The sequence below is a fragment of the Squalius cephalus genome, assembly GCF_949319135.1.
Source record: "Squalius cephalus genome assembly, chromosome: 4".
NCBI lineage: Eukaryota > Metazoa > Chordata > Actinopteri > Cypriniformes > Leuciscidae > Squalius > Squalius cephalus.
Window position 1 is genome coordinate 43,977,996 of NC_137125.1, and position 10,405 is coordinate 43,988,400.

At 35.6% G+C, this 10,405-nt stretch overlaps 2 protein-coding genes across 2 annotated transcripts in view; one reads left to right on the forward strand and one right to left on the reverse strand.

The window, feature by feature from the left end:
- The window catches only part of slc26a5 (solute carrier family 26 member 5), a 202,049-nt gene that overhangs the window by 161,698 nt on the left and 29,946 nt on the right, over positions 1 to 10,405 (forward strand). The window lies entirely within an intron of this gene.
- Positions 34 to 8,693, reverse strand: cax1 (cation/H+ exchanger protein 1). The gene is made up of 20 exons (XM_079869514.1): positions 8,564 to 8,693; positions 7,530 to 7,685; positions 7,091 to 7,203; positions 6,843 to 6,951; positions 6,407 to 6,523; positions 6,241 to 6,302; positions 5,771 to 5,953; positions 4,936 to 5,121; positions 4,759 to 4,858; positions 4,296 to 4,437; positions 4,020 to 4,203; positions 3,791 to 3,890; positions 3,597 to 3,715; positions 3,455 to 3,492; positions 3,104 to 3,222; positions 2,864 to 3,009; positions 2,101 to 2,195; positions 1,936 to 2,014; positions 1,746 to 1,854; positions 34 to 386 (listed from the first exon to the last, which is right to left on the reverse strand). The coding sequence occupies exons 1-20, from the start codon at positions 8,634 to 8,636 to the stop codon at positions 313 to 315; spliced, it is 2,304 nt and encodes a 767-aa protein (XP_079725640.1). The 5' UTR covers positions 8,637 to 8,693; the 3' UTR covers positions 34 to 312.

Sequence of the window (10,405 nt, forward strand, 5' to 3'; positions counted from 1 at the left end):
TACATCTAATCAAAAATGACAACAAGAAAAGTTAATGAAAGGGATACAAAATTTATTTATTCATTTTGATAGATTGCTACATCTACACTTTTTATTGTGAATGTAAAGTTTTTTTATGCATATTTTAAGTGAACATGATGAAATTACATTCAGCTTCGATCAGGCTTAAGAAAGAGCTCTAATACTTCACATGATGGGGGGAAAAAAATATCATCTAAATAAAGACATTTACAGTGTATATGGAACAAACATACACAAAACACTATACAAACACGCCAGCAATAAAAGATAATAGGGGGAAAAAGTCATTTTTCAACACCCAAGAGGAGCAGGTGCAAAAAAGTACAAAGCCAGGAGAATGAGGTACACAACCACCAGAGCCGTTCCTGTTCAGGAACACAACAACCATAGTCAGAAATTAGTATTCACTTTTTTATGTAACAATGAAACCTGAACTAATATCTTATAACCAAACCAAACCAAACCATAGAAATGACATAATTCTACTAATTCATTGTCTCAAATCATGCACAACAAAAAGGCGCAATAAACAAAACCTGTATACGTTAGTTCATACATAATAAAATACAATATAAATGTTATGTATAATTATTTTGGTAACACTTTACAATAAGTTCTCATTTGTTAACATTCATGTTAACTAATGCATTAACTATGAGCAATACATTATTAGAGCTTTTTTTAAACCTTTATTAATGTTAATTTATAAAAAAAATACAATTGTTGATCGTTTTTTCATGTTAGTTCACAGTGCATTAACTAATGTAAACAGATACTTTTGATTTTAAAAATATATTAGTAAGAATGTAGTAATTGTAATGTAGAAATGAACATTAATTAGGAGTAGCTATGTTTCCATTCCATCCATTTTAATGTGCATTTTAGGATATCGCATAAAAACAATACTGGATGAAAACGGCAAGATGGGCATAAAATCTAAAAGTGCACATAAAAAAAAAGATAAAAAAGATTCTGATAAGCATAAACTATGATGGAAACACATTTACTGAATAAATCCCTTGAACAAAAAAAAAATGCCTCAACAGTGGATGTTATTAGATAACTGGACTAACCAGCTGAACATTTTTATTGCACAGCATCTCAAATGTTGGTTTGATCATTCTGAAATGCCTTAGCCAAAGCCTGTCATCAAAATGATTTGGATTAATTTCCCTCTAAGCATCTCACATGATTGCATTTTCAAATACCAGGCATCTGAATGCAAACCAACATTTCGTCCGCGCACTCTGAAACGCAAGTCATTTATGATGTAGGAAAAAAATAGATAGTGGCGATTGCAGCAACTTCCATTTTTATTACAGATATTTTGCGCCAATTTCCCATGAAGTGACCATTTTGTTTTCCTGAACATGGGATGGTGCTTTATTCGTAAATGTTTTAAGTTAATCACAAACGTTTTAGTTCATTTTTACAACTTTGGATAGAAACATAAATCATGTAGAAGCATTGTTAGTTCATGCTTACTAATGTTAAATGAAGCATTATTGTAAAGAGTTACCATTATATTTTTTAATAGTTCACCCAGAAATCAAAATTCTGTCATCAGCCTTTTTCAAACCTCTATGACTTACTTTCTTCAGTAGAGTACAAAGGAGTTATTGCCGAAGAGCGATCATGGCTGTTAGGCAGACTGTTCCTTACGTGATATGATTTTTATTTTGGACAAACTATTTCTTTAAATCACTAAGACTAATAATGCTTACCCTGAAAGTAGTCCGACTTTCCATCCATAAATATGTAGTTGACCAGGATAACGCTAAAGATGCTTGCCCAGAGGTGTAAATCACTGAATATGAGAACGAATCCAACATCCTTTGGAGAAACAAAAAGAACTTGTGTCATACTGCAGAACTGAGTAAAAGAAACCAACTTAAGTTATTGAGTGTGACTTACGTAAAAAGCATTGAACAAGATCAGTAGAGGTATCTGCAGCATGCACACCTGAACTGCAATGCAGCTCCCCACTTCCAGGCTAGATGATAAACATAACCATATTAGAGGCAGATCCAGATCATATATTGAAAACAGTCAAGTGCACATTTTTGTGAGAGTTGTAACCTGAGACTGATGTTGTTTTGAAGAGCAAACTGGATCCCATTGACTATCTCAGGAAGCTCGGGAACCATGGCCAATACAGTAACTCCAATAAAATACTGTAACACAATATATTTGTGATATAAATGAATATTTAAGCTTGGATACAGAGCAAGAACAAGGCCTGGTATTTATGAAAAAAAATTGTTTTTGGTGTCTACTAAAACAGGTTTGAATGTTCAAAAAACTCATTATTTATCACTTATTTTAAATAGTCGGAGCACCTCTCTTCCCTGTAATGCTGTTTAGTTCCGGTCTCTATGAAGCCCCTCCTTCCAAAAAGCGCAATGTGCTCTGATTGGTCAGGTGGACTAGTGAGTTGTGATTGGTTAACCACTTGTTTCGGAAATTTCACGCCCCTCACCATAACCGCAAGTTCATCACACTACTAAAGCAACTCGACCAGGACTCGATTCCTTTGGTGAGAATTATTTAAACAAAGAATATTGTGACGTGAACCTTCCTGGAAGAAAACTCAAGACTACAATCGAGGTATTTAGGGAGTTCAGAAACAGTGCTTACTGATATTGAGATAAACTCCCTTTGGAGTTGACTTTGTGCTTTGTAACTTTGCAGACCTTTTTCATGCTCAAACAGCAACATTACAAAAGAAAGTTGAAAATGTTAAAAAAAAAAATATATAATAATTATAAAAAAAATAAAATAATATGGGATAAAAAAATAAACATTGAAAATAAAATAAAAAAATGTATATACATGTTTGTACCTGTGAGACACTGGAGTTGGAGAGGATCGGTTTAATGTTTTCAGTGCTGAGATCAGCACAAGCTGCCATCATTACCGTAGCCAAAATGAGCACCACAAGAGCTCTCGTTCTAGACCAATGAACCACTGCACCATGGTCACTAATAACTAACACACACACAGAGAGAGATTAGGACATTAATTAATAAAAGCACACACACCTACAACCGCATAACTCAAATGTAAAATCACAAATACACACCATGACAGTGTCCGTCACTGACGTGGATATCATAAATATGCGAATGAGTCTTAAGGGTGAAGATCAGACCAATGAGATACGCAGCAGGTAACAGGACAGAGATAGTGTACACTAAAGGCCTGAAAGCAAAGACGGAAATATTTTAATGTCTTTATGCTGTAATAAATACTGACTGTTTACTATTGTCTTTTTAGAGCTGCTTTACACCAGAATTGAATTCTGCTTGCATCACTGAATTATTATTTTTCTGTTTATCACTGTAAAGCTGCTCTGAAACAATGTGTATTGTATAAAGCGATATATAAATAAAGACGATGACGACTGTAAAAACAAGTGTGATTGGATACTCACTCGATATGACTCAAAAAAAGTGGTCGGTTGTTTTCGCTCTGTAGGAAAATATCATGGTCATATATTTAAATACTGTGCTTTGCATCATATACATCACAAAATGTGTCTAAACGGCCTGAATTATATTAAGTAAACAACATACCAGGTCATAGTGGCAGTTGTTGCATATGAAGGGGTTTGTGGTGTTACCAGGTGAGTTGTTACAGCCCTCACATATAAAGTTTCCATAAGCTTTTGAAAACAACGTGGGGGCGAAAACACCTGTGGTCAGAGGTAAAAGGTAAAAAAATAATTCATTCTACCTAAAAACAGTGAATTTTTTGGTGGTTCTTTCACCTCCTATTGATATGAAGAGCAGGGCTGAGCTGACCCCTGCCGACCTGCTGTTGAACCGCTGCTCTCTGTGCTTGCAGCCCCCGATGATCATACAGATCCCCTAAAAGGCACTCACACAGAATGTAGCTGTTAGGGGAATTTTATAATGTACAACATGTATGTGTGGCTGGTATCAGAGCAGAAGGGCTAGTGTGAGAAAGCAGCATCACAGAAGCACACTCGCTCTCACAGGTATGAAGAGGATGCAGCCCAGCAGGGTGCCGGTGAGAGCAGATTTGACGATCTCCGCATAGCACTTGTTTCCTGCGCGGTGACCCTGCAGCAAAGCTGTGATGTAGAAGGCCATCTCCGTAATCGAGCCGAACGTGGCGTTTACTACCGCTCCCACTGCAAAGTTACTCTGTGCGGAAATACTACAGAGAAAACAAGATTTTACATGAAAAATAAACAATATAATAAAATATATAAACTTGAATAGGTACATATAAACCGATTTAAATGTTACCTTGCTATCCCCATTCCAATGTAGTAAGACAATGGGATAATGGAGCTCACTGCTGTGAAAAACTTCACCTCTGAGCTCACAAAATAATTATCTCTGTCCACATATCCGATCACCAGAGTGATGATAACCAGCGGCAACAGGTCTGAATATCGGTTTTAAAGATTTTAACATGTTCATAAATACTGCATATCATAAAGAAAATCTACTTTTTATTTTTTGCAATAAAGCTTGCTAAAGGGATTTGTCAACAAAAGTAGTTTAGTTCAATATTTATAACATGTATTGAATATATTTATTTTATTATATTTTCCTATTTAATTATTTTCATCATTTCATCACTTTTGTCTCAGTTGTTCTTTTTCTTTCCCCGCCCTTTATGTCTCATAAAACAATTATGACTAAATCATACATAAAAAAGGTATGGTGAGAGTGGTTTAAAATCAGGCATAGACATGAAGGATACTGACAGCAAACACATTGATCCCATCCACAGTGTATTTGTAGTAGTACCAGTTGAAGGCACGGTAACAGCAAAGCAGAACTCTGGTCTCGCAACCTTGTGGCTAAAGAATAGTAGATACAACAACTATTAGTAAAACAGTTAGTAAAATGTTCATGCAAACAGTAGAATAGTACTCACCTTTTTCACAGTCCAAACTTTGACCTCTTCCGGTGGCATGAGCAGGATGATGCTCAAGGTCCTGGCGTTCATCTTTGACACAGGGATGGTGAACACCATCATCCAGGACAGGAAGACGGCCAGGGTATGAACCACAGCCAGCAGTGGATATCCCAGCATCAGCCAAACATACGTACTCAACCGACACTAGGAAGAAAACATTGAGGTAACCATTTATTGAATTCTTATCTTTTTGTTGTACTTTTAGTTTATAGTAGTCCTCATGGGCTTCAAACTAACAACCTTCTGGTTAACAATCCTAAACTTTACCAACGATGCATTAAACCCCAAGCATGATTTACAGTATAACAATGGCCTTTCAGCTAGGCCCTGTTTACACCTGGTTTTGAGATGCGTTTTGGTTTTGAGACCACTTCTGTCCTGATTTCTTCGAGGGGAGTCTAAATTTATAGGCTTTTTCAGATCTCTCAATCTAGTGGACAACATAAGTTCACGCAATGTACATAAATCGATTTTGTATTTAAAAAAATCTCTTAATATGTAGTGACCTTTAATTTGGAGCAAGAGAAACTGGGGAAGTGACTACTTTGCTCACAGCTGATTGGTCCGTTTTCAGTTTGAGATCTCTTACCCAGAACATAACCCTGCCCCGGAGCAGGTTAGCCGTGGAGAGCAAGTTACAATGGCGATGAACACTGCTTAAGGCCAAGCCACTTTCATGGTGCCTAAAACCCAGGGTTGGCACAAACTAAACTGAAACATACTTAGTTATCCACCTAAACCAGCCTCAGGTAAACTGGGCCCTAAATAAATGTTTCAAAACTGACAGTCTCACCCAGTAACGTGTCTTCTTGGGGGGCAGCGTAGGCACAGGGATTTCTGAGATAAAGACAGGAGCGGAGCGCAGCAAAGGTGTAGATTCTTTCACCTCCAAAGACTCCTTTACTTCATCCACTTCCTCTGGAATGGCCTCACAGTGTGGGAATTTCATACAACATTTCCTAAGCAGGCTGCTGCTCTGAAAGAAAAATTTAAATAGACTTCACATTTAGATTTGAAAGGAGTGCAGTTGCAAAAATATCAGTGAAAATCGATTATTGGCATTCTAAATCAATTATAACAAGGAAAACATGAAGACAGCAGAGTCTGGAATGAATGTCATGTGCCATGCTACAGACATAAGATTTGATTATTTAACTGGCCTTTGCAAAATGATTTAACGGTGTGACAGAATTTAAAAAAAAAACATGAACAGGCTACATATATGATTTTGAGGAACCTTCCGCTGATACATTTTGCTCTTACTTTCTGCAATGCCTTTCCAAATGGCCATAAGAAATAACCTGACAGCTCCAAACAGAGTTTTCCTATCACAAAATATGAGAAAACAGATTCAAGTGAGAATAAAGGGTCAAAATGCAACTGAAATGGACTATTAACAAAAATAAATGACAAATGAACCCTGACATACCATATGGGATCCCAGCAATGGTACAAAACATCAGCAGACTAACCAAGAAGTAAAACAAAGAGATCCACCAGCCAAAGAGCAATACATATACTATATTTCCAACAGTAACCAGTGATCCTAGAAGCAAAAGAGATCAAAAACATTAGTTAATCAACCGACTACAGTATTTTATACATTCAACCACACTTAAAATGAATGGGATGCCATAGGATAAATGATCAAACATTAAACCATGAGGCATCTGTAAAGTTCTTTCTCAGTCATCTCTGTTTAAATTACTATTAACCAAATGGTCAGTTTTTTTTTTCTTTAAAAGTGTGCTTTAAAAAAAAAAGTTATAGTTTAATATCTTTTGCAATGACACATATTTTCAAGGGTGGCTTGCATGTCCAATAATTTTTGGGGTTTATATTTTTCTCATTGATTTTTGTCTAACCTGAATGATGTTTGATATAGTTGAGCTCAGAATAAAGCTCCTTAACTACATCAGATCTGTCCTCAATGGGCCGCTCGGTTACATGACTCTTCCATTTCCTGAAACCAAACTGGCATAAAAACATAAACAAATCATTTCCTCCAGTTATTGCATGGATTTGCACCCTTATTCTGTATTTTTTTTTCCACTCTTGAAACATCCCTGACTGTTAAAACAGGAATATTTCATGAGCGCTCATATTTACACACCTTGTAGTTGTTGGCAAGTTTATGCGCCTCCACCTCGTTTTCTGCTCGGATGGTGGTTCTGACGCTTGTTTCCTGCCAAACGTCATCTGTGCATCGGGAATGCAGGGAATGCCCTGAAAAGTGATCATTTTTGGAGAAAGATCTGCAACAATCCTTTGGAATAAAATGGCTGATTGCTTTTTCATTGCTAATATTTTATGCATGCTAAAAACACACAAACTATATTTTCACACATTTTGCATAACGTTATAACATAAAACAAAATTGTAAATATGTAAATAATACAAATATAATAAAAACAACCATTTCTACCCAATAAATATTGAAATTGTTCGAAGCTTATTTCATTCTCTGTTTAAATTACACTTTCCTACAAACAAGGGCAAAAAAGTGATCAAATACTATTTTTGAAACTTTGAGTCTATCTGAATACACTCACTGTGGGTAGAGAGGCATTTCGGGGTGTAGTGTGCTAAATACTGGGAGGTGCAGGGGGAAGGAGTATCTGGGATCTCAAGATATGCTCCGGCTACACACAGTCTGTCACACTGGGAGCTACAGCGGCGACCTTTGGGTTCATGGTCCCAGAGGGGCTCTAAAGGTCAAAAAGAGAAAGAAATCAATGTCTCAGTGGATTTAGAGGTTTCTCATGGTCATCTGATGACTTGGTCGAGTCCCCAACCAGTCAGTGTGGAACTAACTAAAGACTCCTGATGGTCACATGAACAAGAGTTTCTAACATTACATTAGTAAAGCGACTGTGTCTGATGGCATTGCTAATTGATATCATGGCATAAGTTTAAAAAAAAAAATCAAAGCAGAAAAAAAAAAGTTTTACATTTACTACCATATTTCAACACAAGAAGTCAAATATTACTTATGGGCCTATTGTCTTTAATTGATTTCATATTAAAAACTGAAATATATGTTTAGAAGTTCAAAGGTCACATTACTTCAGCATTTAAGAATTAACCAAACATTACATTCTCACAAATAATTTCAAAGACATAGATAGAAAAAACTGCTTACAGTCTTTATTTTCAGATGTGAGCAATGTGATAACTATGGAAATTGCCTTTAATTTTTGTGACAGATTAAAAACAGACAAACACTTTTTTTGACAAGCCATCTGCACATCACTGATGTTTTTACGTGCAGATTTAACTTCGCATCTACAGTGAGTAGGTAGAAACAGGTGAAATTAGTCTCTCCTTACAGGTGTGACACATTCCCAAAATTCCCCAACAAATCGGATTTGTCAAAATATCTACAATTACAAACTGATATGACTTAAAATCTCCAAAAGAAATCGAATGAGTTTCAATAGTTTAGGAAAACTACTGGTACCCAAACAAACAAACAAACAAAGCAGACAACAGAGAAAACTAGCTTAAAAACGGTCCGAATGAATGCATATTGAGAGAAAAAAGTATCTGAGCTTCTTAATAATCATAAAATGACTGTAATACTCGCCTGAACTCTCGGTGGACCGTCGCCTCCGACTCTCCACATCAGCGGACATCGTGTGTTTGGTGTTGTAAGCCATCCTGCTTCAGTGTTCAGTGTCGCGCCTCCACCATCAGATCAGATCAGATCAGTTCATCTGTAGCCACTGCCTGTGCGCGCCACCGACGCCTGCTGGGAGCGCGCTTCTCAGCACTGCCCTTCTTTCCCTGTCTAAACATTTGGAATTAATTGTGTGATGCCAAAAATAACCTACACTAGGCTATACTGCGACTACAACTACTGCTACTAATAAAATTAATAATAACAACTAAAATAATAATTAGTAGCCTACTTTTATTTTTGTCATAAGACAGTTTCAGTGCCACGTAAAAAAATAAATGTAAATTTTTCTGAAGGTGAAATCATCACTCGAGAATGTGGCAATGTTCTAGTTCTTATGATAGAGTCATTGAATCCTTTATTTCAACAACACAGATTCATTCAGGAACGAAACACCATGTGTGTTTCTAGGAGACCATTGGTGGAGCAAAATAAACTGACTGACAAAATTGTGTCTAAAATGTAAGTTATCTACTCAGTATTAGCTTTTTTCTTATTGAATGGTATAAGCAAATAGCCTATCACACTTACAAGCAGAACGCTCCTGTTCAATCTATTTTATGGAGTGAATCAAATCTAAATATTAGCTCATAAGAGTTTGTTTTGATTTCACTAGCTTGAGAATGAACAGTAACACAGACACAATTAAATATTTTTTTTGTGTTTATTTGTATGTACAAATATGACCACTCTTTCAAAACAGTACCAGCTCACCAGCTGCTTAAAGGTTATTATGATTCAGCTTTATACTCTTTTTCATATCTGTGAGTACAGGAATAACAATGAAGGAAAGATATATCTTTCTTTCTTTACTACTAAATAGTCTTATGTAGTAGAGATGCACCATTTATCTGCAAAATAAAAAAATATACTCTCAGTGACATGAAATGTATTTAATCACTAAACATAATTTCCTTTTTCAGGTGTATAATGAAAATAACCTGAAAGCATTCACAATTTTATAATCTGAATCCTTTTGTTTTAATCAGCTTCAGTACATTTTATTTATTAATGATGTGTCAATATTATAATATATACAATAGAATGAAACTTTGGCAGAAAAAAAACAAACATACACACAAACACATGAAAATACTGACATAAAAGAGCATTGATGAGGACAGACTGGCTCTTATGAGGGAATAACAGCAACAGTGATGGGGGAAAATATATCATCGCAGTCACAGAGCACAAGCATCTTCATTAAACACTTTCTCTTAACATACATTCTTGAAGGACAGCTTCAAATTGTCAGAAAAATGCTGCACAGCTGCTTTTTTTTTGTTAATATTTCCACTGATAACGATCTAGGCAAAACAAGATAAAATATAAAAAGCATCAATAAGCTTAACAACTCCAACAAAATTCTGTACGTGTATGAAGCGAAATTACTCTAACGGATGTAGGAAACAAAAATGTGATCTAAAGTATGTACAGGTTGAAATAATATAAAATAAAACTGGAATAAAAAACAATCGAAAATACAAAAATATGTTTTGTGATAGCACTGTACAGAAGTATTTGTCAATGGAAACAGAATCTTACATAACCATTGGCATTTTGAGCTACAATTTTAAAACATTTTTAAATGAACAAAAACAATGCCCTTTATTTTTTTTCTCTTACTCTTTGAGTGAGAGGTGGACTTGTTTGTAATTGCACCAGGCAATTTTTTTTTTAAACAAAAAGTAATAATAGCTGTGAATAGATTCTCTTTTTCTGAAGAAATAGCACTTTTGTCAGTTACTT

Coding starts and splice junctions, on each gene's coding strand:
- cax1 (XM_079869514.1), bottom strand. CDS start 8,636: ATGGCTTACAACACCAAACACACGATGTCCGCTGATGTGGAGAGTCGG. Junction 5,122..5,770: donor CCAAGAAGACACGTTACTGG/GTGAGACTGTCA, acceptor TTTTCTTCCTAG/TGTCGGTTGAGTACGTATGT. Junction 4,204..4,295: donor ATTGGAATGGGGATAGCAAG/GTAACATTTAAA, acceptor TTTTCTCTGTAG/TATTTCCGCACAGAGTAACT.